Here is a 25,429-nt window from a genome sequence, read left to right as displayed (position 1 = left end):
AACACAGGGTGCAACACAGGACATGCCCAGCTTGGTTTTGGCTCCAACTGGTCCACATTAAGCACAGAGTTGAGCCATGGTGTCTAAGGCAGGGGTCATGACAGGTGGATGGGGCTGCGGCAGGGTCTGGATACAGTTGTCGTCTCCCTTGACACAAATGTGGATTGGAAAAAGATGTACCGAGCTGGGCCAGACAATAACACCTTCTGGTGCTTTGGAGTACCAGGGTGGATGTGGGACGGACTAGGCTAGGTCCCAACCTCAACTGAGCCATATACGAGCTATATGGGGGCATGGACGACCGTGGCTGGGCTGAAACACTCTACAGCAAGAACCAGAATGGGATGATGGCCAGTTAGGAAAGGCCACTGTTCCTGCTAGGACAAGAGGCGAACTGGCACATGGACCCACTGACATGCGCGAAACCTGGCACATGGAGGGGTTCTGATGGAGGAGCTCAGGCAACTCCTCTGGTAGGACACAGACTCTGCAGGTCAGCGCAAGGAACATGGAAGGTAACAGCCAAGAGGTCATAGAAAGTGTCCCACTGGCATACATTTGGCATGGGTCTGGGGCAGACCAGGCTGAATCTGTTCATGTCATCCACTGATAAATCTGATCGCCAGAACAGAGTGTGGGTCGAACCAGGTCCAGTCGTGACAAAAGCAACACACAAGTTGGAATGCCAAGGTGAGGTAGCCTGAGCCGGATGCAGCCGCAGCACCCAACCAACACATGTGAGAACCAGGAAGGAGGAGGCAGAGCTGACAGGAGAATAAGGGGAGGTTCCCTAGCTGAACAGCAACTTACACTGAGGAGCGTGAGCTGGGTGGGGGGTAGACCAGACCAGGCAGGGACACAGCGCCTGTGCACCTCATGTGGACCAGATTGGGTGAAAACCAGGCTGGGCTGACTATTCCCACTGGTGCAAGCTACAATCAGAGTTGGTGAGGGTTGTTGGGGCTTAGTTGTAGCACCAGCTGGCGGAAGCTGGTACAAAGGGTTAGACACATTGAATTGAACCACAGGGCCAACTGGAGAGGGCACAACTGGAATGGGAGCGACCTGGGAGGGAAATAGTGGGCTCCTCCCTCGTGGGTCATCACCTTCCACGGGAGGGCATGGGAACTAGGACAGGGGCTGGGGTGGCTAGACAGACACCCAACAATATCCGTTAGGGACGGTAGGAGGAGATGGTTGGATGGAAGTAGGTTGCAACACCTGTTGGCAAGTATATGAACAGAAGGGTATTTGGGACAGACTGGGCTAGTATGCCATATATACTGGCAAGCCAGGGTAGGGGGTGGGCCTGGTTGAGGTTACTGTGGGCCGCCCTGACTGGGCTGCAACTCCTACTGGTATGTGCGAGGGACAAGTGCGTCCAGGGCAGAACCAGGCGGGACTGCAAGAGGACACGGGTGGAGACGGAACCGACCCAGCAACTGCAACCACCAGCTGATCGGGGCAATGGACTGTGCCGGGCCCTATGCTGCTAGAACATGCAGGAATCTCGACTGGGAATACCTCAAAATTTCTTCGAGGATCTCCCCATTCGAGACACCGGACTCAGAGTCCTAACCAAGGAAAGACAGGACAAGTCAAGCAACAACCTCAGCTATCTGTTGGCAGCAAAATACTGGGCAAATGGAGACTCTGGAAGGGACTGTGTCAATCAATGGACTCTTCAATGACCACATCATGCTTGGAGTGGCGAGACTGGCAGCGACCCATGAATGGTGAACTATTGGAACCACTTGATCGAGTATCTCAGAGCATGCCCCAAATCTGGGACTTAGGGTGGGCGGGAAACTGGGTGGGGCTTCTTCCTCTATATCCCCCTTTAGGCCTTGAACCTTTTTTACCCCAATTAAATTTGTAAGGATTGTCAAAATTAAAAAAGTAAAAATAAAAAAAAATTAAAAGGAAAATGAAAATAGGCAATTTTAAATAACGGTGTATTTGGATACTTGCTTGAAGCTTTTTTAAAGCAGAGCCAGTTCTTGCAGCGTTTGGTCTGGCCCTACCAAGGCCACTGCCAGTAGGACCTGAGAGCCCGCGAGTCTGCGTCAGAGTGGTGATTTTGTGTGGCCCCCAAATCATGCTGCAGACTCCCACCTGGCCCTCGCAGAAATAAGTTCCCTTCCAACCCCCGCCTAGTTAGAAGAGAGGAAATGGTGAGACGAGACTTGATATCAGTGTGTTGCACAATTGGAGTGAGGGTATAGTGAGAGGGGGCGATAATCCTGAACTCTGAGATACTCTTTGTTCTTGTCCTGAATGATAATTCTAGACTCACTTTGTGGTATTACTGAGATGTACATTTTGTTTTGTTTATTCTCTGTTAGAACTCATAGTAGAAAAGGTTAAAGTATTTTTATGCATCCAATGATTGCAGTGTTTGACCTCCTGTTCTATTTTTTGCCTGGCATAATGCTTTGCATTGTCCCCATCCGCTCAAGCCTGTCTACACATAAGCTTCTTCGACTTAGTTCAAAAGGCACTTTGCTATAGAAACCTGCTTCGCATATGCCTGTCCTCCATACTTCTTCAGTGAAGTTGCTTCCCCCCACAATCTTCCAGTATATAGCATATATATTTTGAACTGATACGTCTGCTAATTCAAATGGAATTCAGGAATACCAGTGGGAGTTTTGGTGGCTTCCCATAGCTACCATGTCCTCAGCTGCCACAGCAGCACCTCATGAATAATAAGGACATGAAAAGCATGTGTTAGATGAATGAGTTTCGACCCAAGCAGCAATCAAAAGAAATAATGATGCTATCTTTGCCATTCTGTTAAACAATATCTAGTTTCATTAAAAGTAAAAAAACAAACAAACAAAAAAATACAGCTCCTACTAAAGCAGCAGCATTATGTTAAGAAATTTCAGGTCAACAATATATGGCCTGATGACATGTAGGCATAGTAGCTTGGTGCTAGCATGCTTGAACAGTGAGGACATACTCCTGTTAAATGATATGTGGCTGGCTCAATTCCAGTTTTATGTAGTATTTAGCTGATTTCAGACTTAGAAAAATCAGTTGTTATATGACATTTTCTAATATTTGCCAAGAGGATCACTCAAATAAAATGTGCTATATGGTAGTTTGCTAGGTTTGGGGCTCACTAAACTACTAACATGCTTTGTCTTAGAATTTAGTCTGAAATTTCCTTCATTCATGGAGTAACAGACAACTGAGCTGTGTCAATCTTACATTTGTATATCAAATAGTATATAGGCTTACAAATAAAACATCACTTATTTATGTTGAATGATGAGTTTGTTGTTTGTTTTTTTTTTTTCTTGAAATTTCTCTTCATTGGGAAGGCAGATTTACAGAGAGAAGGAGGGACATAAAGAAAGATCTTCCGTCCACTGGTTCACTCCCTAACTGGCCAAAGTAGCTGGAGCTGAGCCAGCCTGAAGCCAGGAGCGTCCAGGTCTTCCATCGGGTACAGGGTCCCAAGGCTTTGGACCATCCTCCTCTGCTTTCCCAGGCCGCAAGCAGGGAGCTAGATGGGAAGTGGAGCAGCGGGAACACAAACCGGCGCCATATGGGATTCCAGTGTTTGGAGTTAAAGGATTAGCTAGTTAGCCAATGTACCAGCCCCTGGTCATGTTCCTAAGTAGTTTACCATTACAAATTTTAATGTTTCATTACCCTAAGTGCTTTACAGGTAAGAAAGAACATAAAGCCAAGTGTTCATTTGAGGGGTTAGTAATACCCTGCTCTGAGGTCAGTGTATCAGATACGCTGCGGTTATTAACCATTATTCTACAAAGCAATAGAATGTAGAGAAGGGTAAACAATATGCAGATTATGAATTGCCTCTGGAACATTGGCAGGTATGTGGTGCAGTAAGTTTGAGCTGCTATTTGTCCATTTCCAATGTTACAGTGCCTAGGTTTGAGTCCCAACCCTATTCTTAATTCCAGCTTCCTGTTAACAGGCACCTGGGGAAGTAGCAAGTGATTGGCCCTGCCATCCTAGTGGGAGTTCCAGGATCCTGCCACATCCCAGTCCAGTAAGGCTGTTGTAGGCATTGGGGAGTGAACCAGTGGATGAGATATGCATTCATTCATTCATTCTCTCTCAAATCAAAACAAAATAACACATTTTAAAGAAAAATCTTTTCTGGAAAGGAATATTATTTTCCATAGCTAGGAGATTAAGTATTATGTGCCAGTTTAATGAGAGTGATACGAGTGAGTGAGTGAGCTGGCTTTGCTGTTCTGCAGTCTTTCTGACGATGAAAGAGCAGCTTCGTTGTTTGGAAGATGAATATCTCTCCTTAGCGTCTTACAAATACGTTCAACAGCAGTGTGCTGGGCTTATTTGGAATAATGTTTGAACCCACTAATGAAAAGCTTCACTTTTACTTTCTTTTAAACTATGATGTTTTCACACAAAACACTTAGGTAGTTGTCCTCAGGGATTATTTTCTGCGCAGATGAAAGCATTAAAAGCCTTAGGAAATTGCACATTTGTTCACAGGGAATTAATACGGACTACAGAAAGGTTGGGCAAAAACATTTTGAAGCCTTCACTGTTTCTCTCTTCATAGCAGCTTCATGGAGTTTGGCCACAGGATGTTGTTGATGGGACGTGTGTAGCGGTAAATAACAAGTACCGGTTAATGGCCTTCGGTTGTGCAAGGTAAACTTTTGAATTTTTTAGTTTTGTTGCCAAAGATCTCATTTTTAAGAAGATGTTCTTAACACCCTTCTAAACTGTATGTCTACAGTAATTTATGAGTAAGCCTTAATAGAACATCTAAAGGTGTTTGATTGGATGGAAGCAAGTAGAGAGGTTGAGCGTTTTGTTTTTCTTAAGTGGTAGAACGTTGAGGTACAAATTAAAAAGTAAGTAAGTTAAAATGTATTAAAATAGGTTCTTTATTAAAAGGAGGATCTGGAAGAAATCCAACCTAAGAAATAATATTTTCCAGACCTGAAGCCACCTGTTAGCTCATCTTCCTTGATAGGCCCCTCTGCCTCAGGACAGGCACTGCTCTTGGCTATATTTTTACTGTTTTTGTTTTAACTAGATACAACTAGGATTCTTGATAGATGTTTGCTATTACATTCATGCATGTGGCTAAAATTCATCTTTTTTTCATTGTCGTACGGTACTTGTCCTTATTGGTGGGCATTCCAAATTTTTTAATTTAATTCCAACTTTTAAAATTATATACAGTAGTACATTGAATATTATTGAATTCTGATACACATTAAATAAGGATTTCTGGGGTTTATCTAGATTAAAAATTAGATTATAAATGATATATTCAAATTTATGAGGTGACTGCACATTGCTTACAAAATTAAATACTCTTACCATAAGAATGTAAGAGTTCCTGTAATTTGTCTTTTTTTGTTTTTTTTTTTTTTTATCTTCACTCAAGTCTGTTCTGTTTCCACAGTGGTTCTGTGCAGGTTTATACAATAGACAACACCAGTGGAGCCATGCTTCTCTCTCATAAATTAGAGCTAACAGCGAAGCAGTATCCTGGTGAGTGCGCGCCTCTTGAGCATTTGTAATGTATGAAAGTTTCACTTTATTTGCAGGTAATCTGTCTCAAGACTCCATCTCCCACTGGATGGCTGAAGGTGTGGCTAATACCGAGCTGTGTGTATCGTGTGTTTTCTCCTGTGTATACACACCTAAAATTTTATTTGTAAGCACAGTATAAGATTCCCATTCCTAGTAACAGAATAGTGAAAGTCATATGAATGTGTTCTCTTGAAATAGGACTTTTGTTGTAGCTTCTAAGGGTACCCAGGTTCTTCCCTTCACGCCCCGAGCCTGACTTTATCATCCACGCAGTATCATCACGTCACACCAGAGTGGGTGTGTCTGGCTCGCCGATGCCTTCTTCCTGTTTGTATAAAGGACGGTCGGTTCTGAGTGTGTAAGTCAGGAAGAGCTCAGCTTCGTAACAACTGAAAACTTGATTTGGATAGTAGTCCCATCAATCAGTTCCTTCAGATCTGCTGAAAACATGGCAGCAGCTTCTTCGTGAGATTAGTAATCTTTCCGGAGCTCTTTATATTGTTCAGTCCAAACTTAGTCCTGAATCTGTGGCCATCCCTCAGCTGCAGTAAATGCCACTTGTTCAGTGAGATCCCTGCCGAGACCTTCTCACGTGCCCACTGCCGTCTGGTTCTTCACTCCGCAGTCGGTTAGAACCTGTTCTCCGCGCGGGTCTCCTGATAATGGCTTTTGCATCTGAACAAAGCACTCATCCCACACGCTAGCTGCAGCGTTTGCACTTTGAGGTGCAGCGGTGAAGCCAACAGAGTTCCTTTTCCTTCGTCACAGGTAGGAGGAGGGGGATGCTCCTGGGAAGATTTCTGCTCTCACAAGCGTCTCGTGGGCCTTGCTCCCCCTTCCGTTTGCCTCAAGTGCAGAGGCAGTGTGTGGAGCTCAGAGCTGCTTGCCAGCACACAGGAAAGGTCAAACAGAGGTCAGCAGCAGCTCACCGTTGGACTGCTTGTTTATGCCATAGGAAGTTGGGTTTCATTAGTCTCAGTCAGAAGCACGGGTAGTATTTATTTGTGTCGATCTTAGCAACTTTTGAGTCTGATTTTTGTGCTAACTTACCAGCATCACTGTTCCTGCGCTTGGGGGGCCGTTAGTAGAATAGGGATAACTTGAAGACGAGCAATGGACAGATAGATGATCTGGGAACATAAGACAGTTACTAAGAGACTAATGAGTGGGTAGAGTTTACCGTGGCAATGCTAAGCAACAGGCTGACTTACAGCCCACGGCTGGAGCAGGCATCAGAATGAAATTCCATCACGCTGCTCGGGACCATGCACAGCTTAAAACTTATAAATAGTTTATTTCTTTACCCTTTAATATTTTCAGACTGTGGTTAATTAAAGGTAACTGAAACCCAGGAAACAAAACCACAGATAAGGGAGCAGTAAAATGTCACCTGTGACAAATATTGATTTGAAAAGAAATAATGCCTGCTGTTGGTCAACTATTGCTAGACTATAATGGGATTCTCCGTGACCCTGGAATTTCCATGTAGCCAGAAAGGCGGAATTTTGTCTTTGAATCTTTTTATTTAGTTCTTTCTGGCTTCCCTTTACTTTGAATGCTCTGCTCCTTGTTTGGACTTGATGCAGCCTGTGCCTGATGTCATGGCTTCTGTTATTTTATGCCTCCCAGCTTAATTTATTCATCTGAAGACCAATGGTTGAATACCTACTATACATGGGAGACACCGCCATAAGCAAAGCTAAAGGCTAGTCGGACCCTTTAGTCAAATTCTGATGTGCTTAGAAGTGAGACTGTTAACTGCATCACCAGGGTACAGGAGACCAAGCTTACTGTGCTATAAGCAGAGAGCGGGAATTCCATGAGTGAGCTGCTCCTGACCTCCTCTTGGTGGCCACAAGGCAGCTCCTGAGGCCCGAGCATCACTCCTGCGTGCAAGCCCCGCAGAAAGAACGAGCAGTGTGCCTCTGACTTGTGGTCAGAAACCAGAGTCTCTCCAAGAAGCATCCTCGCCTCTTGCCTGCTCTGCCTGTCTGCCACTCACGTCTGATTGGCCGTCAGTTTGTCCTGTGACTGTCTTAGGAATAAGGAAACTCTGAAGTCTGTGCGTTAGCAGCGTCCGCGCCTTCCTGGCAGCGGTCAGCAGATGAGAAGGGAGCGCGTGGGCCTGGAGTGTCCCACATTAGAAGGCAGGATGTAACAGTTCTTCAGAAAGCTCACAGGAGACTCACAATACAAAAAACACTAGGTGAATTTCCAAATTAAAATAAAAAAGCCTTAAACCAAAATAAACTTACGTGTTAATTTCCACATGTTTCATTATGTCATGACATTGTCTGGGAAATAAATAGCTTTGCTGTAACTTCTAGGTCCACTCTGCGTAGTGTATAGTTCTTACTAATACTGGGCTGAAAGACGTGCTGAAGGTTGCTTATCAGTTAGATGCAGAATTATTATCCATGTCTTAGCAACCTCATTTTGTTTTCAACCAAAATTATTGAGAAATGGAAAGAAAATATTTGCATTTCATTCTCAACTATAATTTTTAATTAGTAAAATTTGTTTGCACGTGGGATCCTGTGCAGTTTCTCACAAGCTAGAAGTGGTGTACTGCCACCCCCCCCTTTTTTTTTTAACACAGCAGAATCCAATTTAAAGTCTAATTTAACAGCTCCTGAGAATCCATCTTCATGCTGACGTAACATTAAAACGGATTGGAGCTGAACTACTTTCAGCTAATAAATGCAGTATTTCTGTGTTTCTCTTGAAGAATGTTTTACGACATTCCCCCTCCACTGCCAAAAATCTTCCCACATTTCTTTGTGATAGCATGGCATTTGGACTTGGGAGTAGAGTGCTAAGTTTTACTTAGCTTGAAAGAACCGTCTGCCGATCCTTGACTACTTTCATGCTGTTTTCGAGATTTTATATATGTTTATATTTATTTACTTATTTGAAAGAGCGGTAGTGAATGAGTGGGAGGGGTCTTCCATGTACCATCTTCACTCTCCGAACGGCTCTAATGAAACCAGGAACTCCATCTGTGTCTCTTTCATGAGTGGCAAGGGCTCAAGCTCGTGGGCTACCCTCCACTCATTCTCGGCTCTTCAGCAGGGAGCTGGATTAGAAGTAGAGCAGTTGGGGGTTGAACCAGTGCCCAATATGGAATTACTAGCACTGCAACCAGTGATTTAACTTGATTCCAGTGTCCTTAACACTGGTCCCCAAATCTTTTTTTGTAAACTTAGTTAGAATACCATTCTTTCTTATATTCCGTTTTATTCTTCATGTGATGTCTGAGCATCCATAGAATGTTTTATTCAATTCATTGATTTTTTCCTCCTCCTCAGTCGTAAGCCTTGAATGTAAGGATTCTCCCTTCTCCCTTTTGGCCCCATAGTTCAGGTTAGTGGGAGGCACATGGCACAGGTGTGAGCTGTTCTCTGAGGTGAGGTCTGTACCTTGCTAGGATTGTATGTAGCAAAGATACAGTCTGTTTTACAAGTTTGATCATTTTTATAACTAACATGAGCATTAATAGCAGAGCCTTACCTAGCAAAGTCTCTTCTCCACTACGATGCAAATGTATTTCTATGTTAAGAACATTTTTTGTAAATATATGGATCATTCGGGTGTGAATTGTTCGGAAGTGAGAAGGTGGCGGTTGCCCGCGTGAATGCAATCCAGTTTTATAAGGCCCAGCGCAGTGGGCCATTAACCAATCCTCGCATTCAGGCGCCATGCTCCCACTTGGGTGCCAGTTTGTGTCCTGGCTGCTCTCCTTCCCATCCAGCTCCCTGCTTATGTCTAAGAAAGCCAAGGACGGCCCAAAGCGTTGGGCCCTGCACCCTTGCGGGAGACCCGGAAGAAGCTCCTGGCTTCCGATTGGCTCTGCTCTGGCTGCCTGTTGCAGATATTTGAGGCGTGAAGCAGTGGACGGAAGATCATTGTATAAATCACCCCTTCCAGTAAAAATAAATCTTTAGAAAAAGAATTTTATAATAAAAGTCTTGCTAGTTTTGAGGGGGAAGCTTGGATGTGTGAAATATTTGAATATTTAACTGTTCATATGACTTACTGTTACCCAAATACATACCTGTGTACCAGTACTTTTGTCCACTTTTTTGAGGGGTTAGGGACAGTGGTGAGTGTGCTTTTATCTGCTTGAAAGGCAGAACAGCACAATAATCTTCCATTCGCAGGGCCATTCCCAGATGCCTCCAATAGCCATGTCTGGACCAGGCCAAAGCCAGGAGACCCAGGTCTTCACACGTGTGACAGGCACAGTCACTTGGACTGTCATGTGCTGGCTCCCAGGATGCATTGGCAGGAGGCTGGCTCGGAAAGGGAGGTGACAGAGCTTGGATGGGCACTCCTTCCGGCACGCAGGCTTCCCGCTGGCGGCTTCCTCCGGTGTGCCACGGCATTGCCCCCGCTGTCCTGACCTCCTCTGAGGACCCTTTCCCGCCTGGAATACATGTTTTGCAGTTCTATTTGAGTGACTTTCCTGTGAGGGTACACTCAGGAGGAGGGCTGGAGTGTCTGAACCTTGTTTCTGCTGCCCTGTGACTTAAGTGCAGTGTAACTTGTTACGCTTTGGGTTGACAGTGGTTTTCTCTCCAGGCCTTGAAGTAGTTTTAGTGTCGTTGGGTTTCCGTCACTGAACATTGCAGCTGCTATTTCTGTTGCCTCTCCTAATGCCTTTCCATGAGTGCTTCCACTATTTAGTAAGTTCCAAAATCTGGCAACTTAGGTTTTAATTTTAGTTATATTTTGTACTTAGAACAACTTTTATAGCTTTCCAAAATAAATCTTTCCTGCTGTTTATTTCAGTCATTCATTTATTTTCATAACAAAACTTGTAGGTTTTTCATGGTCATTACAGAGGCGAGGGACTGAGGGTAGGCTGCCCTTGTTGTCAGGTTATGTCAGTGCTGGGCACACAGGTGGTCTCTTGATGCCCTCGGGGGCCTTGGAGGAAGGAGAATGCCCCGGGCTTTTACTGGGGTGACCATGTAAGAGGTGACATGCTTCATCTGTCCTCACAGGGAGTCTTCCTTGCTCTCACAGAGACGTGACGTTCTAAGACCTGTTGTCATTCATGTCTGCCTCAGGGTGTCCACAGGCCTAGGTGTGGGTGCCCTTTGTGGAACTTAGCCTGGAGTGTTAACGCCACTTTTCTTTCCATCTGTTGACGAGGTACCTGAGGTCTTCTATTGAATCAGACTGTCTTGTTTTTGCATTTACATCTGGGTATGTTTTTCAACCTTTCTCTGGAGTCAGCAGCAGGGGTGGCCTGGTCCCGCCCATGTGCCCGGTAGCCGGACAACATGGGGGGCCGGGCTGTGAGACCCGGAATCATGGCAGTCTAAGATACTCAGATGATTCGGGGCCCTCCCAACCAGGTCAGCCCCAGCCCTGGTTCTTAAGGTACTCGGATGATTCTGGGGCCCTCCTGACCAGGCCAGCCCTGGTTCTCATGCTCCTTGGCTGGTGCCGCAAGAATGCTGCCTGCCCTATCTTCCTGATGTTGCTGTGGATGTGTTGACTCTGGGGTGGCGTCTGTCTTACAGCATTTTGATTTGAATATATAGACCATAAAATGTTGAATGTTTTCTAAGCAGTCATTTAATTTTTCCTTGTCACTGTTTTCCGCAGACATCTGGAATAAAACTGGAGCTGTTAAATTGATCAGATGGTCTCCTGATAATAGTGTTGTCATAGTTACCTGGGAATATGGAGGCCTTTCTTTATGGAGTGTGTTTGGAGCCCAGCTGATTTGCACACTTGGAGGAGATTTCGCGTGAGTCAATGAAGACAAGTTTGAGATTACCTGTTACCTTCCAGACAGTTCCTGCACATAGAGGCCTGTGTCACGGAGCTCTGGCCTCTTAACATGGTGCATTCTATAGAAACGTTCCTGCGATGGTATACAGCAGTGTGTCAGAGTCGAGGCTGACTCACGTGCGGCTCTGCTTCAAGCGGCTTGCCATCTAGTAAGAGTTAGGAGATGTGTATGTAAGTAACTAGTAGAAAATCTCATCGTCTTCCTGGTTAATTTCTATAAGGCTAGAGGGTTGATGTTTCTGCCCGTTTCGTATACTCTGAACATCAAACCGCTGACTGGCAGGATGTCAGTTGGACTGTGAAAATGTGGCTGAGAGAAAACCCCTAAGTCACCAGCCTGCGTGGTGCTTCTGTACCGTCATTCATTTCTAACAGCACAAGTTGCTCAAGTTTTCATTATCGTCGTTTAATCTTTTTTGAAAGATTGCGTTTATTTTTTAAGATGGTTTTTAAGGTAGCAAAATCCGGTTTTTAAAAACTAATGTGAAATATTCCAATAGTCCAATGCATACTGTTTTTTGATTATTTGCTTTTTTGGTGATATCCCATGTGTTTTGATGTTTTTTATCTCAGTTTGGTTCATTCCAAATAATCTATTTTCTTTTTTTTTTTAAAGATTTATTTTATTTATTTGAAAGTCAGATATACAGAGAGGAGGAGAGAGACAGAGAGGAAGATCTTCTGTCCAATGATTCACTCCCCAAGTGAGCGCAACGGCTGATGCTATGCCGATCCGAAGCCAGGAGCCAGGAGCCAGGAACCTCTTCCGGGTCTCCCACACGAGTGCAGGGTCCCAAAGCCTTGGGTCGTCCTCGACTGCCTTCCCAGGCCACAAGCAGGGAGCTGGATGGGAAGTGGAGGTGCCAGGATTAGAACCGGCGCCCACATGGGATCCCAGGCGTTCAAGGCGAGGACTTTAGCCACTAGGCCACACCACGCCGCCGGACCCCCAAATAATCTATTTTCTCTAGTAAAAAAAAAAAAACTAATGTGAAATATGACATACATTATATTTAATTGAAAGGTTCTAGTAGTTTCTGTTCTGTTTTAGTTATAGGTCTGATGGCATCAAAAAAGATCCCCTTAGGATCAACTCTATGGTAAGCAGTTTCTGTTTGGGATGCAGGGTAAGAAAGAAAAAAAAAAAAAAACTTAGTATAAAATGCTTAGCATTGTCTTCATTTTTTTCCTCTCTTAATCACAACTTTGTCTGCTTTGGATGGAATTTGTACTAGAGAGGCTGTGTGATTTTCGTTATTTTGAGTTTGTGTTACCTGTGTTGTGAAGATATGACTGTAAGATGGGTCCTTTGTCTTCGCAGCGTGCCTCCACGGTTTGTGGAACTCACGGACATTGCTCCCCCGGGCTGCTCCCTCACAGTGAAATGCTGTTTGCTTTTTTTTTTTTTTCCTCTCTGGAGCTTATGTATATGTGTATGAATTTGAGATAATATAGCAAGAAAATTAAAGCCAGCCTTGGTAAATTTTCCTTATTACCTGTCTACAAGAGTTCCGTAGTTCTATAGTGAGTTGTAATTTGCCTTTTTACAAAACATTTTCTCCTGCATTTCCTGTGTGCAGTGATGTGAAGTGAGCGGCAGTGAGGTTCTTAGGTTTCTCCAGTGCTTAAGCACCATGCTTGCCCTAAATAGTAGTTCCCAACCTTTTTCTACCAAGAACTGCTTTTTATGTCTTTGCCTACCTCGTTTTAAAGCAAGTTTTCAACTGGAAAGCATTTCCGTAACTGCCATTGCTGAATAGCATGTGCAAATCCTAGTTAGCGGCCTCCCTCGGTTGCTGTTTCAGGCACAAGATAAGAATTTAATTACCTTGTGCCACTTTATCAAAAGAGAGCATAACTTTTGTTAAGTTTTAGAAGTTAGAGAACAATTCATGAATTTCCCTCCCCCCCCCCCCCCACATTTATCATTTTGCTTGGATCATGGATTGGAAGTCACTGACCATAAACAGTACTGTCATAGAATCTAGTTACACGGTATTAAACCTGGATGGGCCTACAGGTGTTTGAGCATTGTAATTTCACAGAGGAAGAAATCTAGATTTTGAAAAACCAGAGAGCTTGCCTAAGCAAATCAAGCAAAAAGCCAAGTTGAAATGAAAGTTAATCAAATAGTTTTCCCACGTTCCTCCAGATAACCTGGGTAGTTGGGTTGTTTTCTGAAAGGAGCTTTGGTTTGTTTTTTGAGGGGCAGCTCAAATAAATGGCTAATTTACAAAGTAAAGTGCAGTTTTCATGGGATTAAGATCATGGAATAGTAGCGGATGGTGTGTAGTGTTCTCACCATTCTGGGTAGAGACCAGTGTGATGGCTGATATGGAATATGTGATTCTCCGTGTTGTCACGGTTTTTCCAGCTTCAGAAGCCACTAACAGTGCTGTCGCTGGTTATTTCAGAAATGGGGTATTGAAAGCTCGGGAGGGGCGGCAGCAAGCTTGTGTTGCTCTGACTCCTCCCTCTCCCTCCCTGCAGAGCTGGGGTGCAGAGGGCTACCACCTGTGGGTCATCAGCGGCTTCGGCCCTCAGCACGGCGAGATCGAGTCTGACCTCAAGAGTGTAATGAAACAGCCCAGCATTCTGTTGTTTCAGTTCATCAAGAGCGCACTCACTGCGAACCCTTGTATGGTAAGAGTATTTAAAACTAAGTTAGCTTTAGTGTCTTTCACGTTGGAGTTCCAAACACTGCTTTATGACACTTGCATGTTGAATATACTCCTGTAATTGACATGTTGTCTTTTATGTGATACTTGTGGCTTTAAACGAATAAATCGTTTATTCTATTTATTTGGAAGGAAGATCTCCCATCCGCTGGTTCAATCCTCAAATGCCCATAAGAGCTCAGGTTAGGTCAGGTAGAAGGTCAAGGTTGGTTCTTTCGGAAGCGTGGTAGGAAGCCAAGGACTGGAGCCCTCACTTGCTGACCCCCAGGGGTACAGTAGCTTGAGACAGGAGACGGAGTGGAAACGTGAACCCAGGCACTGGAGCCGAGAGTCCGGATGACGTAGGAATTTCCAAGCCAAATGTCTTTCCCTGTTGTTCTTTTTTTAAAGTAATTAATTTATTTAGAGGGCAGAGAGGGAAAGAGAACGAGATCTTGATCCTGCGTTCACTAGTAAACTCCCCAGATGATTACACCAGCCACACCAAAGCCAGGAGCCAGAAGTTCCGTCTCGGTCTCCCATATGGGTAGGGAAGGGCTGCAGAACAGGGGTAAGTGGATGAGACCAATGTTTCCAGTTTTCTTTTTCTTCCTGTATCTGGAGAGGGGAGAAGGGAAGTGACCAAAGCCAACATCCTAACCGCATCAGTACCCGGGAATGTGGGATGGCTTCTCGATGCCTTCCCAGGGTCCCCAACATGGAGCATGGGCCAAGGGTACTACTGCTTAGTGGTTTCAGTAGTTCTGATGCCGGCCGGAGATTCATTGCTCCAAGGATGAGAAAATCCTTCCAAGGTCCATTGGCTGACATAGCCCACCTTAGTCCCCATTTGCACATATGCTTGCTATCACAGCTCGCCTGGGAGAGTTGTCCTCTGCCATGGTACTAGGCCTCAGTGAGCTGTCATATCCCTTACGTGCATCTGGGCATGCTGCCCACTGCACCAGCTTCAGTAACCAAGGAGGCCCAATTTTGACACCTGCACTCCATGGTCAAACCACAGATCCTGTGCTTTTCCTTGGGATTGGAGTTCTGAGTCCAGTGGTCCAGTTGTGGGAGTAAGGGGGAGCCGTTCCCCCCAGAAACCTCACCAGAGGTGCCCTCAGACCTGACTGCTGTGCATGCCAACCAGTGTGGGGTCTGGCTCAGTCCATCACCCACGTCACCTACGTTCACACTAGTTGCCTGCTCAGTTCTGTCCCTAACCTCATATATGCAAACCAATGGATGTTAGGACCCAGCCCAACCCTGCCCACCACACATTTTGCCCTCCTGCACACCAGCAGGAATTGCAACTCAGATGGAGTGACCCCCAAAAATCACCACTAGGCCCACTCCCAGCCCCATTCCTGTGCATGGCAATGTGTGCAGCAGGCTGGTCTGGTGTGTCCCACATCCCATTCGGCTTTTGTGCATATCAATGGGTGATGCATTTGCGCTCAACCCAGCCAACCCCACTATCCAGCCCGCACTTAGGCTGGCAGGTGCTGACTCTAGCCAGCCCGTGCCCAGCCCTGGTTCTCATGATCACCAGCTGGAGCTGCAGCCCATCAGAGGAGTGCCCAGAGTTTCCCTACTAGGCCCACCCCACCCCCTGGATTTTGCACTTTCCAGATGGTTCTACAGTCTAGCCTAATAAGACTTGCCCCCATTCCTGGCATTTGCCAACTAATGCTACAGAAAAGCCAAACCAGCCTGCGCTTACTCTGTCTCATGGATAGTCAGCCCATCCTGGCTCTCCTCTCAACCAAGCTCACATGTAGCCCAATGAGCTTTGTGGCCCTGCCTAGCCTGGTCTGCCCCAGTCACAGCTCTCACACTCAGCAGCAGATGCAGTGGCCCAGCAGGGGAGCCCTCACAGCCTCCCTACCTGGTTCTGCCTCCCCCCGCCCACCTTACATGGTTTTACATGTGCTGATGGATGCTGCAGCTCAGACTGGCATGGTCTGCCTCACCTCGGCATTTGCCAGCCAGTGCTGAAGCCTGGCTTAGTCCAGCCTGCCGCCAGATCTGATCCACCCCTATGCTAGTGAATACTGTAACCTGGCCTGGTCTAAGATGCTCCCAGTCTTGGTTCTTCTGGTCACCTGCAGCGACTGCATCCTGACAGAGGGGTTCCCCAAGCTCCTCTATCAAGTCACCCCCTAGTCCTAGATCTGTGCACACTGGTGGGTGCTTAGCACAAGCTGACTTGGCCCGCCCCCGTCCCAGCAGGTACAGCAGCCTTGCCTGACTGGCCCACACACATTTTGGCTCTTACTATTACAGCCCAGTCCCACCCAGTCTAACCCTAGACCCAACTGTCATGTGATCCTGTGGTGCCAAGACCATGCCCAGCATGTCCTATACCCACACTGGCTTTCGTGAGCATCAGCGATGCTGAAACCTAGCGCAGTCTGGCACACCTAGACTCAGTCCACACCCATACCTAGCAATACTACAACCATGTAAAGCCCAGTTTGCTGCCACCATTCCAGCTATCATGCTTACTAATGGAAACCACCACCCAGCTAGGACATCCCTTTAACTGCCAAGCTAGGCATGCTCTGATCCACAGATCTTGCACGTGCCAATGATTACTCCAATCCTGCAGACATAGCCCAGCCCCCATCTTGGCCTTGGCAATTGGATGTTGCAACCTGGCTTGGCGTGGCCTGGCCTGACCCACCCCCAGTCCTAACTCTTGTTGGTGGGTGCTACAGTTTAATCCTGCCCAGCCTATCCCCATCCCTTGCTTTCAGCAAATCGGTAGGTATGATGGCCTGTCCCAGCATGGCCTTCACCCCATCCTGGCTTCTGTACATGCCAGTGTGCTATAGTTGGACCCAGCCCTGCCCATTCTGCCACACCAGAGACAACTCACGGTAGGCCCCCAGCCCTAGCTTCAGTGTGTGCCAGTGAGTTGTAGTTGATGCTAACTAGCCCAGCTCAGGTCTCCCACAGGGGCAGGTGCATTGATCTGACTCAGAAAGGTCCTCCAATTTCCCTCCCAGAAACAGCTCAGTCCGCCCCCCCTCGTTTACCTGCAGGTACAGTGGCCTTGTCAATCGAAGTCCCCCAGAAGTCATTCCTCACTTGCAATGGACTCCCTCCGTGGTCTCCCCTCCCTCACATCCCACACTCCCTTCCATGATCAGTCCACAGCCCCCACACATGTGAGCACATGAGCTCCCAAGCTTGGTCCTCCATCAGGGTGCTATGCTGGCCTGGAGCCCTGTCCACCCACCCAGAACCACAGCACATGCACGGATCCCCAGGCCGATCCTCCAGCACATGTGCTGGCCTGGGACCCTGCCTCTCTCCCGTCTGGGACCTAAGCACTTACAGGGGTCCCCAAGCCACCATCCCGGCCTGGGACCCCATCACGTGCCCAAGTCCCCAAGCCCAGTCCACCAGCATGCCAGTCTGGGGCCCTCCCTGTCGCAGTCCTTGGCATTAACCGGGTAATCACCTGGTATTTATGGAGTTAGGCTTCTGTTCTTCCTTCCCTGTGTTTGGAACATCTCCCATCTGCTCTTGCTGCTGTGTGGGCACATGGGAGATCATGCACACTCGTGTGTTTCTTGAACAGACATGTGTTCTTTCTGCCACCGACACACGCTTTGTTGTGGTGACACTCATTTGTAAACTGTAAAGAATGAGTGGCTGTATGGGGTTTCTCAGATGGGACAGTCTCAGATCATTGCCATTTTGGGTCACAAAGAAGTTTGCAAATCTGGACGTGTTTACAACTATATCATAAAACAGACAAAGATCAGTTTACACTGGGAAGTAATGGTTAAAATACTGCTTGTTCTTTCTAATGGAGAATGATGTTGCAAAATATTTATTTCCTGTAATAAAACTACTTGCCTCTGCCCAATACTGAGTTACTTTTACTTGTTTTGCTCTTTACCCCCTTCCTTCTTCATGTAGAGTAACCAAGAACAAGTACTGCTTCAGGGAGAGGACCGCTTGTACTTGAACTGTGGGGAGGCCTCGCAGACCCAGAGCCCCGGGAGTTCCTCAGCACGGGCCGAGCACAAGCTGGGTCAGGAAAAGAGTCTGTTTGCGGACGGAGGCCTGGAGTCTCCGAGCTTAAGCACTTTACTTGGACATCGGCACTGGCACGTGGTGCAGGTGAGTCTCCAGGTGACCTCGTCCTTGGGAAGGTGTCACGTGGAGCAGGCCGTTCTTACACCTTAAAAGCTGCCGTGCTTCTCCTCAGCGTCTCTGTGTTCTTGGCCTCTTTTCCATTTTTGTTTCCATTGACTATACTGCTGTCTCGTTATGTTCATCAGTAGTGTCAACAACTGGAAGGTTTTTTCCCACTCATTAACGATGATGGGCTATCTTATGTGGATCTATTCCCACAGATTTGTATAGGAAAAAGTTTATTTAATGTCATGGAAAGTGACAGATGTCGAGGAGTATCTTCAAAAGCTGACCGAGTAGTCCAGTTGGGGTCACACTAAATTTACCTGACTTTGGACCCAGGCCCAAAATCAAGTGTTGGACTTTATTTTATAATTTTATTACTCAGTCTTTACATTCCTTAAATTTGTTTCAATAATATATAATCTATATAATGCATATATGAACATATATATGAATACATTTCTTAAGATTTAATACAGATTTTTGACGTTGTTGTTACTTGATTTGTTTTAATGTAACAACCTTACTGATTTTGATTGTACCTTACCTGGCTTTTAATTTGGCTATCCTTTATTTTATTTTTTTTTTAATGTTTTGGTAAAATGAAAATAAATTTGAATAAGCTAAAGCTTTTCTTATTCTTGGAAAGAAGACTTTCCCGTGGGTTTATTAGTTCTCACCCCGTCCCCACCACGCGCTCACGAGAACTGAGCAGCAGACCGAGAGGAAAGAAGCACAGTCTCGATGGAGCTGTGGTTTACTAGCCTACATTGATCATCCTGAAGCATCTTTTTACATTTAAAAGTTGTGCTTGCCTGATACGGTCATGCCACACATGAAGATGCCTGACACGTGGCACCACACACAAGGTGTGGGACACACGCGATGAGAAAATGTATGTATTACTTGCTGTCCAGGTTTTATTATCTGAAATACGTTGAGCATTCTTAGATGAGTAAATTTAACACCAAACAGAAAAATCATGGCTTAAATTACCCCTGCATGGATGTTTGTTTAGTGACAGTAAAAGCTGGCACATTTTTTTTTCTGGCAGATTTTTATATTGGTAAATTTTTAAAGTATTGCTCTTTTTTAATCCAAACGGTACAAAGGTAATAAATGTATTTCATTAAAAGCCAAACTGTTGCTGAGGGTGTAATTTTATGAGCTGTGGTTGTCCCAGGGTTCTTCTCAGCAACCCAGAATCGTATGCAGAACTCCTAGCTGCCCTCACACAGGGTGCGTCCCTGACGACACCAGTCAGTGCTTGCTCAGTTCAGGATTTAAAGCAAATGAGCAAACACACGGATGGAGGAAGACCAAGAAAGGTGATGTCCGAGATGTAAGATGTGAAATCCCGGCTCGCGTATACAAAGAAATGTCCAGTGCTCTGCTTCTAATTCCCATTACTTGAGACACCTTAGACATTATGCAGAAAGATGAAAATCTCGTTTGCTGATAAGTTCATGCTGAAAGCTTCAATAATCTGAGAAGTCTTACCTGCTGTGGTTTTCTGTAGATTTCCAGCACCTACCTAGAGAGCAATTGGCCGATCCGGGTGAGTCGCAGTTTTGTTGTTACCTTTGCTTGGCTGGTATGTGCTTCAGAGGCACGCGAGGATCGAAGCCTCCAGGGAACAGATTACTGCGTTAACGCTTGACCCGTTGCGCATTGCTAGTTTGTTCATATTTGTAGCATTGTCAAACTTAACTGTGTAAATGGATTTTTAACTTGGCACTTTATATTTACTTAGTCAACAATTAATTATCTAACATAATGCTAATAAATGTAATACTCATAAAATAGGCTTGCACAAACAAGTTTTTTAAAGAAAGTTCTGATATATATATATTTTTGACAGTTTTCAGCTATTGATAAACTTGGACAGAATGTTGCTGTCGTTGGCAAGTTTGGCTTCGCACATTACTCCTTGCTCACCAAAAAATGGAAACTTTTTGGAAGCATTACTCAGGTTAGTGTTTTGGAAATTAAAAACCTGTGGCTCAAAATGGAAGAAAAATACAATGTGGAAAATAAAGTAAACAAAACCAAATTTATATTGAATAATATTTGAGTTGATACAGCATTTGATAATTTCTGATAAAAGATGTTGTATTGAAATAGCTCTTAACTCGTGCTGACGTCAGGAAGAATAATTTATTTGAGGATTTAATTTTACTCTCTGGATTGCGCTCATTATTTAGGATCAGAGTAAGTTTGTCCAAGCTTAGTATCACGCCTAGCTTGTCTGCCCTTGATACACACATGTGGACAGCGCACATGCGTGTGCCCACACAGTTAGCTTTGACAAGAATCAAATGGGAGGAAAGAAAAGCACTCAGGTGTGTAACGGACGGCTGGCGTTTACCAAGCGCGGTAGGCTGCTCTGATGTCGGCCGTTACCTAACACCAACAGGTGACAGCGTTTTTACTCAGGATTCAGAGTCCATCATCTCATACATGACAAAGTTAGAATTTAAGCCCAGGTCTTTTGGGTATGGGAGTAGTGAGGCATATGGTACCCAGTCACTTTGTAAGATCTGTGTGCTTCATTGCAGAAATACTGGAATAAAGAGCCTGAAGCAATAAATGGGTAGAAAATAATGAAAAAAATAACATGAGCTTTTACTGTATGTCTAAGGATGTTTTATAGATGTAGCACTTTCTTCTAATTGCTGGTAACACGTTTTTAAAATCTCCTTTTAAGGAACAAAATATGATTGTGACAGGCGGCTTAGCCTGGTGGAATGATTTTATGGTCCTCGCGTGTTACAACATAAGTGACCATCAAGAAGAGGTAAGGGTTGGTTTCTTCTTTTTGTTTTCTCAGAAGTAATAGGTTTTTATATTTTAAAGCTACTGAGAACTTTTTAATGAATTTTATGTACTAAATATTGTGTTGGGGCCCAGCATTGTGGGGTCATTGGGTAAAGCCTGCAGCACCCCAGGGGTGTTGGTGTGGGTCCCGGCTGCTAGTCTTCGATCTGGCGCCCTGCAGCCGCCTGAGGAAAGCATCAGGGGATGGTCCCAGTGTTAGGACCCCGCCACTCACGTGGGAGACCTGGAGGATGCTCCTGGCTCCTGGCTTTGGTGGGTCTAGTGCTGGCTATGGAGGTCCTCTGGGCAGTGAACAAGCAAATTGGGAGATTTCTCTGTCTTTCCAGCTGTCTTTCAAATAAATTAAATCTTTTTAAAAAATTTTCTTGTAGACTTTTTTTTTTCATCACATTTAGCATGTTTTGGCTAATAGGATTGTCTATTCAGAATATACTGTTCTGGATGGCAATTGGGATTTTTAAGATAACCTTCTCCATATGTTTTGTCTTAAATATTCTCTCTGGAGCTTAACAATAATTTTAAAATACTTGAAAAGTTTGTAAGACTTACTCTTGCGGGCTTTTGTAGAATTTATTTTTGATTGAAAGGCGGTATTAACAGAGAGAAGGAGAGACAGAACAAGATCTTCCGTTTGGTACAGTACTCTTCCCCCCCAATGGCCTCAGTGGCCAAAGTTGGGCTGGACAAAAGGCAGGAGCCCGGAGCTTCTACCTGACCTCCCATACGGGTACAGGGGCCCTCCTGCCTGGGCCATGCCCCGCTGCTTCACAGGCACGGTAGCAGGGAGCTGGATCAGAAGTGGAGCAGCCAGGACTCGCACCCTGTAGGATGCTCACTGTGGAGGTGTAACTCACCAGGCCACAGCATAGGACCCAGAGTACCTGTGTTTTATTCCCGGCTCCACCTGCTGGCTCTGACTTCCTGCCTCGCAGAGCCCGGAAGGCGGCAGTGATGGCTCAGGGAACGGGCTTGCTCCCACCCACCTGAGACGCTGCGCATGTGTCCCTCCCTCCAGACTCCAGGCCGTGGGTTGCTAGGCGCGGCCTGATCTGCCCACTGCCTGCCATCGTGGGCTTTGAAGGAGAGCCGTCTTCTTACACATAGGATTGTTGATTGATGAGGTTGTTCTGAGAAGTTGCTGGTCTCCTGTCGGGCCAGGTCTAGATACGCAGTTCTAATAGGAATCGCTCAGAATGATGTATTCACAGCTTTGATCGCTTCAGCCTTTGCTTGTGTGTGACTATATTACGTACATTCGGCCTGGCGTGCCCAAGTAGAACCATGACCTGTTTGGAGTTAACTTTCAAATAAGTCTTTGAATTCCTACTTGAAAAACTTGATTCACAAAAGGCACCGTGCGAAGTGCTCACTGATCCAGGCAGCCTTCTTGTTTCCTGATTTGATTTTTGTTTTGTTCAGCTCAGAGTATACCTACGAACGTCAAATCTGGACAACGCCTTTGCTCATGTAACCAAGACACAAGTGGAGACGTTGCTGCTTAGTGTCTTCCGGGACATGGTCGTAGTGTTTCGAGCAGACTGTTCAATATGCCTTTACAGTATTGAAAGAAAATCAGATGGGTGAGTATGCGTGTAGCAGAGGGAAAGTCATCTTTTTTGTTCCTCTCTAATTTTGCCTCTCTAGATTGTGTTTTCTCAAGAGTTACTATATTGGGCCCGGTACGATAGCGTAGTGGTTAAGGTCCTCGCCTCGAACATGCCTGGGAATCCATGTGGGCACCGGTTCTGGTCCTGGCAGCCTGCTTCCCATCCAGCTCCCTACTTGTGGCCTGGGAAAGCAGTTAAGGATAGTCCAGAGCATTGGGACCCTGCACCCACGTGGGAAACATGGAGGAAGCTCCTGGCTCCTGGCTTCGGATCGGTGCAGCACCGGCCATTGCAGCCACTTGGGGAGTGAATCATCGGATGGAAGATCTTCCTCTCCATCTCTCCTCCTCTCTGTACATCTGCCTTTCCGATAAAAATAAATAAATCTTTCAAAAAAGTTACTATATCTTTATACTTTTTTGGATGTCAAAAAACAAGTAATTTTAATTACTATGATTTTACATAGTAACTGACAGAACAAAAGGAAATGCTAACTCCTTCAGCTACTTAACTGAATTTAAAAAAAGAAAACCTAGTTTTTTAACTCTCAGGGGCTGAATTTTTATCACAACTTCAGACTGAGTGCTGACTGCCTTAGTCTTGGGAGTCACCGGGGAGGCTGGAGGGCGCCCCACGGCCTCGCACCTGGGGAGAATGCAAGCTGTGCTTGGTTTATTTCCACCGTCCTGGAGGGGGGAGAAACGAAACCCTGTTGTTACTACCTGTTGCCCGAGAACTCTTGGCATCCGGTCAGCTTGCATCGTTTGGACTGCAGCTCTTGAATCTTGCTTTCTTCTGATATTTTTTTGTATGTCTGTTTTTGTTGAACCAGTTATAAAGTACCCGGTGGCTGTAGTAGCTCAGTGACTGGAAACTAGCACAGCGTTAACACTTCAGACGTGTCAGCTTTAGTGATGGAACCCTCGTCCTCTCTGGATCAGCTAGGGTTTTTTTTTCCCGTTAAATATCTCCACTCTTGACAGCTGCGTTAGGGTTTTTATTTGTTTTAATCTTCTCTCCTACGTCTTACTCTTCCTTTCTTGTCCCATATGTGTTCTTTGGATTCCTCACCCTCTCCAGTTGTGGCTGAAACATCTGCAGGAGACGGTAGGTAGCAGAGATGCAGATCGTCCGTAAAGCATAAGATGCTGATCCTGTCCGTATCAGGAGTGAGCCTGTGAGCAGCGGGAGCCTTCACTTGTGTGCTGTCTCTTGTTTTTGCAGTGCGCACACTTCCGCTGGCATTCAGGTTCTGCAGGAGGTCTCCATGTCACGCTACATCCCTCACCCTTTCCTCGTGGTGTCTGTCACCCTGACGTCAGTGAGCACGGAGAATGGACTCGCGCTGAAAATGCCACAGCAGGTACCACTCCGCTGCCAGCGCCGCCTGGGCCTCTCTGTTGGTGATGTTGTAAGCTGATGGGAGTCGCGTTCGGCTCACAATGCTGACAATCTAATACAGCTTGTGGGGAAATGCAGTTACCACGGCAGGCTAAGCAGAAGTGACTTGTGCATAGTTTTTCAACAACTAATTAAATATATCCTCACTTGTTCTTGTGCTGCATTGGCTGGTACAGAAACAAAAGATTTCTATACCACTTCAGTTGAAACCTAGAAAAAAACTAGAGATGATCTGAGTCAGGAGGGAGAAGATCAAGCAGAGGGAGCAGTAATTCAAAAGCCTACAGATGAACCTAGCGCAAAAACCTAGTGGCTTAAGTCCTCGCCTTGCATGTGCCAGGATCTCGTATGGGCACCAGTTCGTATCGTGGCAGCTCCACTTCCCATCCAGTTCCCTGCTTGTGGCCCGGAAAGCAGTCGAGGACGGCCCAGAGCCTTGGGACCCTGAAGCATAGGACAGTCATGTGGTTTGTGGCATGCCGCGGTGACGTCCGGGAACCCGCATCTCCTTTAGGAAGGAGAACTTGGCTTCTGCTTGCACCGCTGTCTTCAGCTTCCTCCTGGTGCACACTCTAGAAGCTTCTTTCATTCAAGAAAACAGAATACAGTTACCGGTTTCTATGCAAGTTCTGCCACTGTAACCAGTTAGTCCCATTTGATAAGGAAAGTTATTTTGCAGAAGGTAAAGAGTGTGTGGGTGGAATGTGTTAGGGTCAATGGTAACTGCTTCTCGGGCCTGGCGCGGTAGCATCAAGGTTGCATAAGCGTATGCCCATATATTGAATGTGATTAAACATAGTAAGTTTTATAAGCATACACTTATATAATTACTGTTACATAAACATATGCTTACATAGCTAACTGTATTGTATAATTAGTTATATAAATACTCCTATTTGATTATAAAATTAAATATATGGAGGTAAGCGGGAATGATAACTTGCTTAAAAATACTTTGTGAAATTAACTCACACAGATGACACAGGTGTGACAAAATCATGGTGTTTGTGAATCGAGATGAAGGGAATATGCAGGTTTGTATTGCTGTTCTCCGTTTCATCACGGGTGAAGTCTTCATGTTAGGGACAGAGGGGGAGTCCATGTATTCCAGGTGGAGTGGGCAACCCTTGCCGTCACTGACACTGCATCCCAGAGAGGCCTTGCACGGTGACCTGTGTACCTTGGCAGAGGGCAGATCAAGAAGTGCGTTAAGACAGTGCCCGGGGTGGCAGTTAGACCGTGTGTGACACCGCCTCCCGAGGGAGAGCGTCTGGCTCCAGCCGCCCTTCCCGGCAGTCGTGTCGGTGCAGCAGAGTGAGATGGAGTGGTTCCGGCCGAGGGGCTCTGCCGGTCACGGCCCACGTGCTGGGCTGCACTGAGCAGGCCACGCCCCGGCCATCCGCCTCC

General features: G+C 45.8%; 1 protein-coding gene across 2 annotated transcripts in view; it reads left to right on the top strand.

Annotated features, from left to right (window-relative positions):
* The window catches only part of RIC1 (RIC1 homolog, RAB6A GEF complex partner 1), a 93,268-nt gene that overhangs the window by 55,623 nt on the left and 12,216 nt on the right, over nucleotides 1-25,429 (top strand). The window contains exons 7-17 of one of the 2 annotated variants that reach the window (XM_040988880.1): nucleotides 4,568-4,659; nucleotides 5,426-5,514; nucleotides 11,173-11,317; nucleotides 12,413-12,461; nucleotides 13,852-14,004; nucleotides 17,955-18,158; nucleotides 19,696-19,734; nucleotides 20,038-20,148; nucleotides 20,884-20,973; nucleotides 22,434-22,594; nucleotides 23,846-23,984. In XM_040988880.1, coding sequence (XP_040844814.1) covers nucleotides 4,568-4,659; nucleotides 5,426-5,514; nucleotides 11,173-11,317; nucleotides 12,413-12,461; nucleotides 13,852-14,004; nucleotides 17,955-18,158; nucleotides 19,696-19,734; nucleotides 20,038-20,148; nucleotides 20,884-20,973; nucleotides 22,434-22,594; nucleotides 23,846-23,984 — 1,272 coding nt within the window. The remainder of the gene's footprint in view (nucleotides 1-4,567; nucleotides 4,660-5,425; nucleotides 5,515-11,172; nucleotides 11,318-12,412; nucleotides 12,462-13,851; nucleotides 14,005-17,954; nucleotides 18,159-19,695; nucleotides 19,735-20,037; nucleotides 20,149-20,883; nucleotides 20,974-22,433; nucleotides 22,595-23,845; nucleotides 23,985-25,429) is intronic. The other variant, XM_040988881.1, reaches the window with a different exon arrangement.

Source organism: Ochotona curzoniae, unplaced genomic scaffold (genome assembly GCF_017591425.1).
Source record: "Ochotona curzoniae isolate NIBS_2020 unplaced genomic scaffold, NIBS_Ocur_1.0 contig_50, whole genome shotgun sequence".
NCBI classification, from domain to species: Eukaryota; Metazoa; Chordata; class Mammalia; order Lagomorpha; family Ochotonidae; genus Ochotona; species Ochotona curzoniae.
This window is presented reverse-complemented; position numbering and strand designations above follow the sequence as displayed.